Source organism: Sinohyriopsis cumingii, chromosome 10 (genome assembly GCF_028554795.1).
Source record: "Sinohyriopsis cumingii isolate HCF-2022 chromosome 10, ASM2855479v2, whole genome shotgun sequence".
In the NCBI taxonomy this organism is placed as follows: domain Eukaryota; kingdom Metazoa; phylum Mollusca; class Bivalvia; order Unionida; family Unionidae; genus Sinohyriopsis; species Sinohyriopsis cumingii.
The window spans coordinates 69751918-69766344 of record NC_142970.1 but is presented as its reverse complement, the minus strand read 5'-3'; the positions used below and the strand labels follow the sequence as shown (position 1 = coordinate 69766344).

At 40.7% G+C, this 14427-nt stretch overlaps 1 protein-coding gene across 1 annotated transcript in view; it reads right to left on the bottom strand.

The window, feature by feature from the left end:
* Positions 1-14427, bottom strand: part of LOC149790355 (uncharacterized) — a 58361-nt gene that overhangs the window by 23050 nt on the left and 20884 nt on the right. The window contains exon 4 of the mRNA XM_089972401.1: positions 2278-2436. Within this exon, the coding sequence (XP_089828527.1) occupies positions 2278-2436 (159 nt within the window). The remainder of the gene's footprint in view (positions 1-2277; positions 2437-14427) is intronic.

The following is a 14427-nucleotide window of genomic DNA, read 5'->3' as shown; positions in this document are numbered from 1 at the left end:
CTAACGGCTGCCTCGCTTGGCTCTAAGCAATCAAAGGTTAGTTTTAGGACTGGTCGTCCTGGTGTCAGGATGATGTGACTGGGTGGGACATGGTGCTACATGTTTGCGGCATGATGCCACAGTGCTAGAAATAACTATAAACTGCCACAATGCAGACATCGTAGCGATATGACTGAAATTTTTTAAAAGCTACGTTCAAAATTCAAATCACACACACACACACACACACACAACAATATCATGTGCTAATGTGCCAACATTCTTGATGCATCACAATGTTATAATCCAAAATATAATTGTAGTGACTAATTTAAATAAATAAATAATCTCAGCCTAAAAGTAAACACAACAGTGAGACTGACTCCGCTTTGGATGTTAAATTTGGTAGGAATGAGTAATTCTGATATGATCAACGTTAATACAAAACCATAAGACACAATGTATGAACCAGGATGAGGGTAACATAACGGAAATTTCCATGAAACAGTAAAGAAAATTATGAACCAGGATGAGGGTAACATAACGGAAATTTCCATGAAACAGTAAAGAAAATTCGTTTCTAGAAAATTATATGGTCATACTCAAGGGTGTATCTGAAACTCAAATGGAAGTAATCATGTTCGCAATTAATAATTATCTTAAGACATAACCTACAATGATAGACAAATATTAGCTATGTATTAATTTGTTTACAAAATAAATGTCACTAGTCACGTATGTCTCTGCAATCTATAATCATGAACACAAAATATTAAATACATGGTACAAATTTAATACACATAACACAATCATAAAAGGAATTGAAATTTTGTTTCTGCATAAAAATAAGCACATAACAATAAAATCAATACCACGAAGCCACTTCCTACTGCAATAAAGCATCTTCAAAAAATATAAGGCCTCCTACGTTACTACAACATAAAAGCAAAGAACACCAGAGTGCGCGGACACTTCAACTACTGGATTTCATGGCTGTAGTCTTGGCCTCTCATATACCTTACTACTGACACACCGTACCAACGTGATATCCAAAGCATGACTACTGAATTAAACGGAGTTCATAAAATGCCTGAATTGTAATACTGAAAACTCATCAAGCCAATAGGAACCTAGACATATTCAATAACAATATTGTCTCTAAAATGTTTGTTTATTAAGCAACTTGATTAGAGCATATCAAATATAGCTTTTTATTACTCTTAGAACATGACGATTACATGTTTCTGTGTTTGTACTAGTAGGGTAAAATACAGATATTTGCACCAGCATGCGAAAGCAAAAATACACAATAAATTAATTCAGTTCATGAAGTAGGTCGTCAAAACAGGATAGGAACAAGGGTATCCAATAAAGAGAAATGAATTCAAAGCTAATGTAAACGAACCACAACAATCGAGGGAGTCGTGTATGTTTCAACACTTGATTGCTACATCCCTTTCACGAACGAAAGATAATGTAAACAATTAAATTATTTTTGAATTATTTTGTTTTCAAAAGCGCAAACAAAAAATGAGCAATACAGTCAACATACTCAGATATAATTTAAATGAAATGTGATTGTGAAACACTTTCAAGAGATACGTAAGTACATTAATCCTACATTATTTATCATTTATCGTTAATTTTCTTCAGAAATTAGATTGAAACACCTGAAATATCAAAATGTTATATTCGAAAAGATATCCACTTTCAAGAGATACGTAAGTACATTAATCCTACATTATTTATCATTTATCGTTAATTTTCTTCAGAAATTAGATTGAAACACCTGATATATCAAAATGTTATATTCGAAAAGATATGTACTGGTACGTAATACTATAGGAACCATTCATCTGTAATTGTTATCAGTGCTAACTCTGCAGCTGAGGTATTCACGACTATTATCTTACAAGTATGCAGTAATTACATGCAAAAATAACAACCGTGCAAACTTCTTTCTTACTGAATAATACTGAGAATACGTCTTAGAGAAATATATAATGATATGTACATTGCTGTTCCATATTCAGCAGTATAATATTGCGTATTTAATCAAGTTCTTTGAATACGTTATTTTTCCTTGATTCTAGCGAGGTTATGGAAACATTACACTGCCTGACATTCCATAAAAAACCAAATCTACAAAATCTGGTTGTTTCTTTGTGCAGACTTTAAAATGCGCGAGCTGCATCATAACCAGCCATTGGAAGTGAGAGACAAATCCATCAATGGCAAACCGAGATCGTGTTATTAGATATTACCCCTGAATAACGGTAGTGATCCATTAGAATTTACCTTGTCCTTTTGGCCCCAGTGTGTGGTCATAACTTGGTCCGGTACCCTGCGTAGGTGTTGTACCTGTTTTCCACGTCCAATCAAAATCCCCTTCTGGGTCATGTGACCAACCACAGAGATCCTGTTTCTCAAAGTCACATGACAGGTTTCCTTTTTTCTCTAATTGGATTAGAAAGATTATATTGGATTAACTAAATTTGTGAGTATGGATCATTTACAAATAGGAAAGGTCCTGTGAAAGTAGATAACATTTCCAGGTCAGCAGGATACATGAAAAATGGCAGACGGTACCCATCGTCTTGCCTGCACACATGAGCCCATATTCCATCACGACCAAGCACACATCACCAAAAGGTAATGCTACTTAATCGGTGTTATATGTACTCGTGTGTAGCAGACACACTCGCATGACGACCTAGTAATTAATTCTCATCTATCTACATAGTCATTAAGTAAATATAGAGACTTATTGGCGAAATAATTTTCATATTCTTTTCATTCCTATTTTTTTTTACATGTGAAATAAGTATCCTTGTATTGTCACGTGTGAAATATATGATTTCCCATCATGCCATTCGACGATTTACTGTGTGTGTCAACAAAATCTGCACATGCAACAGCAAAAGCGAGTACTTTGTGATTTAGAACATATAAATAGGAACTGTCTTACATTTCAGACATATAAATTAATCTTTGATAAAGAAATCTGAGCAGACGTTGTTCGAGTCTCTCTGAAGTTATATCCCCTTACCTCCTTGACAAAAAGTTTTCGAATAGGCTCCAAAAGTTTACAAAATGGCAGAAATGTAATTAACAGATTAGGTCAAGCAGCAGAGGGGGCGAATCCGACATTTTGTCCAATCGTTATTTTGCTTAATTAGCACTTTCTGCACTCAACGGATCCGGTGTAGTCAGCGCTGGTAAAAAAAAAACGACGACGACGCTGGGGGATCGTCGCGTCGTCATTTGGTTTAATTAACACCTTCTGCGCGTCGATCCCCAGCGTCGTCAGCGTCCGGTAAGCACATCGACGACCGCGTCGATGTCATCGCCCCCTCTGCTGCTAAGTGGTTATTTACAATGAAAATTATTTACAACTAACCGAATATTTGGTCAAGTCCGATACGATATCGTGTCCGAGGATCATGTAAATTTATCGTTACGAATCCATGTGGGGTCGACTGAGCATGACTAAAAAAGTTTCGAAAAACATTAAAGTCCATGTCACCGCCGCACCATGTCTGCCAAATATTTCGTAGCGTGTGTGTATCAACGCCGTTGAACACAGCAAGAATATTACAGTTGTCTCTAATTACTTTTGGAATCTGAGTGTATCGTTGAGTGACATATATCACGTCAGTGTTTTTATGCCTGCCTCTGGAAAATATCCTAGCTGGGTTTTTTTGATTGTCTAACATAACATCATCGTACACGACTAGATTGTTAACGTCGCCATCAATATCATCAATACCCGGTGCATCATTGATATCTGTAATAAACTCGATGACATTTTTTTTAGCGATCGCTGATGCATTCTCGTTGAAATCTTTCAACACCTCGTAGCATCGTTGATCATCTACGCTAGGAGCAACCAAATACAACTTATCCCACTTCATCCATCTCATTATTAAATTGAGTAACAATTGCGTCTTGCCGGATCCAGATGGTCCGATGATAATCATCCGGATCGAGTTTGGTAACGCTGCAACATGCTTAACTGGTTCTCTTGTTTTAGTCGCCGAAAAATCAATTATATCCATATCTCTATACAAAAATTATGGATCTATATTGTGTGAAGTGTAGAGTGCGTACTGGCACAAATGATATGACAACCGCTACAACAAGAAATAACAGATCGGCGCTTACTGGTAAGTGTGTACAATGCGGTACAAAGAAATTTAGATTTATTTCTATTAAACCCGGGGACGCTTTAAAAAAAAGCGAGGAGGTGATATTGCAGCCAAATTGGCAAAACTCCCCGGAACACCGTGGGCAAAGTATCCAGGAGAAAAACACCTCCCAGGATATAACTACTGTGGCCCCGGAACACGATTAGATATCAGACTCGATGATCAAAATCAGCCCAAACCCGGTGAGTATCCAATAAACGCTATCGATAAGGCGTGTCATGTTCATGATGTTGCTTACAAAAGTAGCGATCTGCAACAGCGTCATATCGCGGATGTAAAATTAATTCACGCATTAAATGCTATTCCTGATAAATCCGTCAAAGAAAAATTGGCCTCATGGTTGGTAAAATCGGCTATGAAAGGTAAATTAATGATTGGAAGCGGAGCTTCTCGCGCTGGTAATTGAAAACGCTAGCGTTTATAATAACAACATGGAATCCATCTATTATTCTCCGAGAGGATACTGGAAGGGGAAGGCCGCAATTGGTCAACTCGCAAGCGCTGCAAAGGTAACAAAGGCCACTGCGGCTAATTGGTTATCCAAACAGGCTATATGGCAAATTTATCTACCACCGCCTAAACAAATCAACTTTTCGCGCTTTGATGTCAGCGTACCTAATGAAGTTCATCAGGCTGATATACTATTTTTGCCGCATGACAACGGTTACAAATACGCGCTAACCATAGTTGATGTTGCGAGTCGATACAAACAAGCGGAACCGTTAAAAACAAAGTCGGCAACTGAAGTAGCCGCTGCGTTTGAAAGAATTTATCGAAGAGGCCCTCTGCGCTGGCCAAATCTATTACAAGTTGATCCCGGTAGTGAATTTCGCGGCGCTGTTTTATCAACGCTGAAACATCATAGCGTCACGATACGACGAGGTCATACTGCGCTACATCGTGATCAGGCAATTGTTGAACGATTCAATCGGACTCTCGCTGAACGGTTATTTGGATATCAATACGCGAAGGAATTCATCCAAGAAAAACGATCTCGTGAATGGGTTAAAAGGTTGCCAGGTGTAATTTCAGCGTTAAATAACGAGATTACCCGAGCAATCAACATGAAGCCCAGCGACGCGATTAAATACGAGTATATACCCGGAAGATCAAAAATAAATAGCGTTTCCAAGCCGATTCTCGGCAATGTCACCGTGAGATATCTATATGAACCAGGAGAGCTTGAAGGCGGTAAAAAAAGAGCTACTGATCCTATTTGGAGTGTTACCACACATAACATATCAACGATAACACGATCAACTGGTAGACCACCGATCTACAGACTGGATTCAACTGCTCCTCAGCGCGGATTTACACGCGAGCAACTACAAGTGATACCTGACGATACTCAATTACCCCCGCGTGGTCTTAACTAGCGCCGTTGCGTCTATTGCACTCAAGACAGGTCAACCTCACATTGTTTTTGACATGACCGAGACTGTTATCGATCCTGTCCACGGTAAATTGGCGAGCGTCTTTATCCGAATAACGCCAGCGCATTACACAATTACAACTCGCGCAGTGATTATTCTGTTGTTGTCGTAACGCAATTATTAATTCGGCATCAATATCAAAACGCCGCTGTTTTTTTTTATCCTGTTGGCGGTAACCCGAGAGTTTTCTATCAATGACGCTTGCATCGATAATGTCATCGTTGTCACTGGCTTCGTCACTGACTCCGTCAATAACAATTCTTCGAAGCTGATTTATCCTTCGTACTCGGGACACTGCAAGATAGACTAGATTCGACCATTCAATGCGATTATCAACCATCCAAACAATTGTGTCCGTGATGGTTAGTCCCTGCGAGGAATGTATTGTTGTTGCGTATCCTAGCGTCCACGGGGATTTATTAGCACGTAGCGCGTCCTCGACGACGCTGATATCAACGAGCACAATATCATTCAGCACGAGAATTTGTTTTTCTGTCCGGCCCGGGATTTCAACTTCAATGTTCTGCCGCCGTGTGTCAGCGGGTCTATAACACAACGGCACTGGACGCGTTGGAAACTTTTCCTTATGCAACGCAAACAACTTCCGCTGAAGTGTGTCTCTGACTATCTTTCTACTCGCTACAATCAAATCGTTTGGTTTCCATGTTTCCCAGAATTCATTTAACGGCGTTTCCGGAATCACCTCGCGGATTATTTCACATTGAATTTTATCCGGCTGTAATCTGATTAATTTCTTAACCTCGCGCAGTTGTTCATCAAGTGCTCGGTAATCAGTATCGGTTTCTTCATAATAGTCCACAAAACCCTTTAACCAATCATGTGGACCCTCGCCGACAAATGGTGGTGGTTGGCCATGGTCGCCACACATGATCACCGCTGTATTCGCGCGCAGCAGCCACTCAAGAAACATTTGTAAAGTATCTAACGAAACAGTACATATTTCGTCCCAGATGATAACCTCAGGAATAAATTTTTCACCCATTCGATCAGGAGTCCACTCACCGCCGCTGTATCGAAAAAAGCTGTGATAAGTAACGGCGTCAACATTTCGTTGTTTTATCTCTCGCGCTAGTCTATGGGTCGGTGTAAGCACGATTATACTTGCCCGCGTTCGAAATAATTCAATTGCCCGAGTCGTCTTTCCTGACCCGCCACAGCCGCTTAAATAAACCGTCTTGTGTCTACAAATTGGATCAGAACACGATGGTGCATTAGACCATTCTGACAATTTATCACCGCGTAAGTAGTTGTTCTCAACGGTGACATCTGCTGACGGGGAATAATCGCGTCGTATTTCATTTTTAATTCTCCATGTACCCCAACTCTCGTCCGGACTAGTAAACTCGGCTACGTTTTCCTTATACGCTACGTCAACATAAAACGAATCAACGGCTACTCTAACCGCGGTATCGGGGAATCTATTTATCATCGAGAATAAATTGATAGCGGCATAACCCAGCATAGACGCCCTCAAATGTGGATACGCCGGGCTGTCTCCGTCGCTGTAGGTAACAACTGTACCCAACCTTGTTCCATTGGACAAGAAAGCTGTTTTGCAGTTCACGTATCTATTTTTTGCCACTGCGTCCTTGATTACGAAATCATATTCTGCGTCATCTATAATCAGCCGTGAGCAATATCGTTTGTAGTCGTGGTTTTTTCCACCTTGTGTAAACTTACCAATTATTCTTCTACCGAGATCTTTTGCCTCTCTGTTTCGTTGGTTAAATATCCTCCTGGACCATTCGATGATATATTCCTCGTCGGCATCAATGTTTTTTCTGGACTCGTCAATTATGCTATCTAGACGCTCCGGTTCTGGTAACCAGACTTCAGTCTGCGCCCGGTATGATATAATCGCGTCAGTGACAATCAACGAAACTAGCATGCTACAATCAATCATATACCGTAGCAGCGCTATTGGCAACCACTTCTTTTCAGCCATGTGTCTACCGATCCAAATATAGCAACAGCGATGAAGTCCTGCCGCGAACTCAAATGATACTATGCGAGCGAATCCGGTTAAATCAAAATCAGGCAGTGGTCCATTAATAGCAACACGAGTCATTTCATGTCTGGGGTGTCCAAATCGTTTGAAATACTCAGCGGCGGATCCATACCCGAGAAAACTCGCTGGATAACAGGCAACCATATCAACCGAAATCATAGCGTCGCGGTTGTATTCAGTGTTCCATAGTCCACCGTGATAGTATTCCAAACAACTGGATTGTACATCCGGTAGAAATTCCTTGCGCGTTGGTCTCCACGCATTTTTCCTTGCTGCAACATGAGCTACAACCGATGGAATCGTAAAACAATTTGTTAGCAGTTGTTCATCATGCTCTTCAAATTCCATGGCGGTTTTTTTCATCCTGTTGTGAAATGCTTCAGTGCGATATAATTCGCCGTTTGGTCTTACAAACTGATCAAAGGTATCCATGTCGTTTTCAGCGCTGCGAAGTAACCACACTGATACAGGGTCATTTTTACACAAGCAAGCAATAGCATCAAATAGTTTCCTCTCCGCGAGAAAACCGTCCTCTCCCAGGAATTCCCCCGGGATATACTTTACTGTTCTATCCCGTGGAAATATTGTGATCGCGGGCGTCCATGCGTGTTCGTTATGATCAATAATTTTGATTGGGGCCCCATTTGATTTGTACTTTGATTCGTATAATACTTCACCGGTTATCGTTGTAACGGTTATTGGAAATCTCAACGACGTTTCTAATCTCGCTATGTCGCTGATGGTCGCTCCACGCTCTTTTACGGTTAGTTCCCACTGGTTGATTTTGCTACGTCGTAAATCAGTCAATTTGTTTCCTCGACATGCATTTGTAAAATGTTCTATTATTCGTTCTGCTACACAATTTATCCCCGTTGACTGTTTCATCGGTTTCAGTTTTCCGATATCAGGTTTCTTATTTAACGGGTATATTCCATAAACAACTGATGTTTCAGGATACGCTCGTTCATAGTATGGTCTGTCAATTCCGGTTAACATCCCCGGCTTGGAGTCGCGGCTGACAATGACTGTTTTCTTGTCGCTGAGAACTGGTTCAAATTTATCACGTATGATCCAATCGCCTGATTTCACCCGGACAATGAATTTTACTCTGAAGAAATATCTTTTACCGTCAAGTTGTGATATTATCGTTGCTGCGCGGTTGTCGTTCATGGTAGCATCAACAACGCCATCAATTCGAAATGTTGACCAACTATGAGATGCACCATCACGTTTGAATTCATTGATACAATCGCGTATTTTATTTAACAGGGCTCTATCGTTTATTAACGCTTTTGGTGTGTCCTTGAGGACTCTATCGAGATTGAACTTAATATTTTTCCGGGGCTTAATTGCTGCTAATCTCTCGAACTCATCCATATAATTAAAACAAGTATTTAAATGAAAGAATATAGTATAATGAATCACTGCAAATGGTTGATGATTGGGTCGACAACCCCGTGCAATAAATCATGTAGAGGTGAATTCTGCGGATATCATTTACAAAGCGTTCGTAATGGTTCTCTTGGCCCCCTACCGTGCTTGGTTTGCCACGTCGGTGTAAGAGGAAAATCCCAGTTGTGTATTAATTGTGGCGGAAAGCGATACAGGGAACTAAAACGCTATTATGACAAACGAATTAAAAACGCCGTCATTGACCCCACCGCTGACTCCGTCATCAAAACCCCCCAAGACTACGTTGAAAGATTCATAATTAAACCAAATAATAAATTAGACAAGTAGTATTATTATACAAATGGACCAAGAATTTCAGCCGCACCCCCTGCTCGTCAATTACGAGGCATCTCGCGACGGTATTGTTAGAAACCGCAGACTGAAGAAGCCGGTTGGATGGAAAAACAATCACGGGTATTTAATGTTTACTGCTGGAGGGAAAAAATATCTCTGTCACAGAATCATCTATGAATGTTTCCACGGATTGATCAAAGATAGTCTCGTTATTGATCACATTGATTCTAAGTATCAAAATAACAGACTGTGTAATCTGCAAGCCATCTCTCAGAGTGAAAATAGTAAAAAAGGCCAAACTGGTAAATACTCAAAGAAAGCAAAACCCGTAAAGTCATTTGATACAACAACTTACGAGGAAAAAATATTTCACTCCATGAATGAGGCAGGAAAATATTTTGACATTTGTATCGCCTCAATAGAATTTGTTGCAGAACGAATATATCATACAGCGATCTCAAAAAAGACGGGTCATAGAATTCGATTTTCATATATAACATCAAAGGGAGATAACTCGTTTTGTGATAGCGTCGCATGACAAGAGTTATGTCCCTTGAAGTCCAATTAATGTTGCGATTAATTAATCATTTTACGATGAAAACTAATGAAATACACGCTATTATCTAACAGCTGTATTCTTTTTTTTAATGTTTTATTCAAATATTTGGTTTCATTTAAATGCCGTGAAACACCATTAATAAGTATTTAAGGGTTTAACGATTCAAGGGAATTCAAATTAACACACACCTTGTGACTGACGCCGCTGTATTAGTCACTTTATATACAAGATGACTCGTTATAAGCCTGGGGCTTTCGAAAGCCAATTCAACTAATCAAAACTAACCCACGCTCTTGACCCGGGCGTGTGGTTGTCTTTTGTTCACAATCATGCAACCGGGTTAATTTAATTGGGTTGCTTTTGATTGGTTGAATTGGCCGTAGAGTTCCGCCCCCGCCGTTTTATGTTTGTGCTGTCTTGTGCCGTCCCATCATCCATCAATCATTTCATCCTTAATTAAGTACATGTAGTGATGTCCCCCAAGCATATCTTCTGGGCGGTCTACGATGACGTTTGTCACCCCTAGGCCTCCCTCCCGGAGATGTATGCTTTGGGGTTCCAAGATGTGAATGTCCTTAATTAAGTATATGTATATGCCTGTAATCTGCCACAACACTCGAGTGGAGATTTACGGCATTGTACTGTCCATGTATGCCTGTAATCTGCCACAACACTCGAGTGGAGATTTACGGCATTGTACTGTCCATACAAAAAACGGGGTCAAAAATGACCCCCAATAATTTTATTAAATTTTAACTTAAATTTTATTAAAATTTTTGATATTAGAAATAAGATGTTTTATAAGAATAATGAATATCGAAGACATCAATAATATATTAACTGAGATTTCAAAATTAAAAAATCAAGGAATTGAATTATCTGATGGTCTCGACAGTGAAAAAATATTATCCGATTATGAGATTATTAACGAACAGTCGAAACGGGGGCGTTTTACCCTGGCCCGCGAGTACTTTTTTATAAAACGATTACAACATACGATTAATGAGAACCTGTACCACAATGACGCAAATGCATTCATTGGACTATTCACTGCCGTTGAAATAATACGAAAAAAACTCGGACGTGTTTATGAACGACGCCGGGAGATTTCTAGTAAGATCAAAAACATTAGAAGGATTATAGACGAAAACTCCGTGGAGCCCCCGATGGTACACTCGGCGGAAAATTAGAAAATTGCGGATCAATTTACAATAATGGTAGGTGAATCACTTACTACTCGGCTAGCCAGAGAGCGGCTAGCAGCGCTTAAAAAGTTTATACCGTTACGAGACAGGGTGAGAGAGAAACTTCAAACGCGACAACAAATGCAAACCGATTTTACTGTTGGAAGCGAACAACTCTTTGCCCCGGTAACTAAAGCGACTAAGGATGTTACAGCGGCAACTGTACCCGTTCTTGGTGCGCTTGAAAAGATAGCGGCAGAGACAAAACAAACAAAAAGGTCTTTAGAAACACTCCCTGCAAAAATAGCGGCTGCTACAACACGGAGGCCACCACCACTCGCTATAACCGAACCACAAGAACCTTATGTTACAATGGCCGACGAGGAAGAATTAGGTGCTACTGCGAAAGAACCAGAAGAAGAAATACCCGAAGAAACACCCGAAGAAACATCGAAAGAAAAAAAGAAAGAGGGAAATATACCCCGTAATGTTCTTAAAAAGTCCGCAATAGATCAAATTAGAGACATCGACGACGATGAAGAATTAGTTAATTTTGTTGCTACAACATCAACTAAGAGCATTCGAGATGAGTATATCAATGAAGGTTACAAGAAAAAAATAACCTCGACGGAGAACTGGGCAAGAATAGTGTATTTAGCGAGTAAACATAGAGAAGCATTACCACATCGTGGTGATCCCGATTACGATAAATTCCTCGAGAAAGTTAAGAGTAGAACACCAAAAAAAGGAAAAGGATACCCTGTTGGTAAAGAATCCTACGGCGTTACCTGCCCTAATAGTGTTCTCAGTGATATATCACGGCTGGAAGTACTAATTGGAGGAAAACGAGCCGGAAATAACTCTACAGAAATAATCAATGAGGCCGCTGATATTTGCAAGCGGTTATTTGCAGGCGGTATTATGGACATTAATGTATATCGAACGCTCATAGACGAACTCGTGGATGATTAATTGGAAAACTGGTGTTTTTAATAAGGATGATCATACACTACAACCATGATAAACCAGTACTCGTCTACGTGGTAAACTCGCGATTGCCTGTTTACCGCGCGTACTATGGAGATGGTCTCGGTAGCACCATTGCGGGGTTATTTACAAGAATGGCTCCAAAAGTAGCGCCGTTAGCCAAACAATTAGGAATGAAGGCTATTGATGTTATTCGTGATAAGGGTATTAGTGCCATTGGAGATGTTGCCGGAAGGGCGTTTTCAGCCGCGCGGGACAAACTAATGTCATTGGTGAAATTCAGGAGAAAAAAACAGAAACCACCGGTAATGCCATCAACGACAGTGATGCCTGCAAATGTCAGTAAAGTAATAAATAACGCCGTGGAAGAAAAATTAGAGTCGTTGGCGACGACTTCGCCATCCGCCGATGCGGCAACCAACGCGCTCATGAACGCGATAGCGGGGAGTGGTTTAAATTCAAAGAATTTACGACGAAAAAATCGCAATTGAAAACATCAACATGATAAATAATAGAATGTTTGCGCGTACCGCTGACCCCGCGTTTGATATGGACGCCCCAGTACGCAGGGATGATTCTGTCCGTGATTATCAATATTATTCTTATTATGCAGCGCAACCTGACCTACGATCGCGAATTGAACTTCAAGTCCAAGATACCAGTAAATATTTTTTGCCGTGTGAAGCGTTTATCGAAATCGAGGGAGAACTCGTGACAAATGCCGCCGATAATGCACCATACGCAGATGACCATCGTGTTCGAGTTGGCTTCGTCAACAACGGTATCATGGCGTTATTTGAGAGCGCCAGATATCTTATTGACGGGCGAGAAATTGAATCAATAGAACGCGAGGTTGATGTTGCAACGACGATAATTGGGTTGGCGAGATACTCGGATGATTATACAAGATCGGCGGGCCCATCTATAATGTTCGCAAAGGACTCCACCGATAACGCTGATCATATTCAGTACATTAACGTGCTGGTGGAAAGAGATACTTCAGTTCCTAATCAAGCTGAAGCAGCCAACCCAGACCGCAGAACAAGACCGGGTGCTGAGTTCAATATCATAAAAAGTACTAACGATAATTTTAATCTAGGGTTTGCAACACGAATAGGAATGTTGCAAGGACCACGCCGAAAGTTTTCATGCGCGATTCCACTCCATCACATATTTGGATTCTGCAGAAATGTTAGAAAAGTTGTCTATGGGGCTAAGCATACAATCGCGCTGACGCGAAGGGGCGATGATAACAATGCAATATGGCATGCTGCTGGCGTCGCTGCCGGTAAAGTCATTTTAACTAAAATGGCATTGTGGATGCCGGTGCTGACTCCATCAGTTACCACGGAAGCACGATTGTTAGCATTTATGGAACAGGGAGGGAAATCGTTGTTGAGTTGGCTAGCGGTAACAACTGATGCTAAAGAGGATAACGTCGCCGATACGTTTACATGGCACCTAGCATCAAAACAGGGTGTTTCAGCCCCGCGTCATATATTCATAGCGCTACAGAATAGGGAACGATTGGGTAATCAAGAACGCAGCCATATGATATTTGATCGATTAGGAGTCATGGAGGTTTCGCTGAGAATAAACGGACAACAGGAACCATCCGAGGATATACAGCTTAATTACGGTGACAACCATGTCGCACGTGTGTATCATCGATTGCTGTCATATATGGGTCGTGATCAAAACGTCGACACTGGTTTGCAAATATCACAACTTGATTTTAAAAACCTGTATCCGATTTATTACTTTTCGTTGGAACATCTTGATTTAACGAGACAATCCGTCGTTGATATACACTTCCGAGCTCGTATAGCCCCAGCTGGTGTTAATTACAGAGCGGTCGCTGTCATTCTCAGCGATAAATCAATGCTGCTAGAAGGTGTTGGTGGACGAATGAGAATCGTTGATGCGCCAGTGGAAAACATGTAATTGAAAGCACAAAACGCGTTTACAATAAAATGTCGTATAGTGTCGTCAATGTAGAGTTGACTGATGGTCAAGTCAAGAAATTACGATCAAAGTCGGCTAAACAATGCGGGATCACAATAACGCTGAAGCCGTCACAGATGGCGGGTGGTAATCATAAGATATCGTTGACGGCGCGTCAAATAAAACATTTCAATGATGCGATGAAGAATAAAAAGGGTGTTCAAATAGATTTTTCAGCCGCAGCAATTAAAAACATGGAAAAGACCGGGGGGATATTTCCGCTGTTAGCTGCGATTCCGGCATTGATTGCCGCGGCCGCACCAGCAGTGGCTAAGGCGGCGGCGTTAGGAGCCGTTGG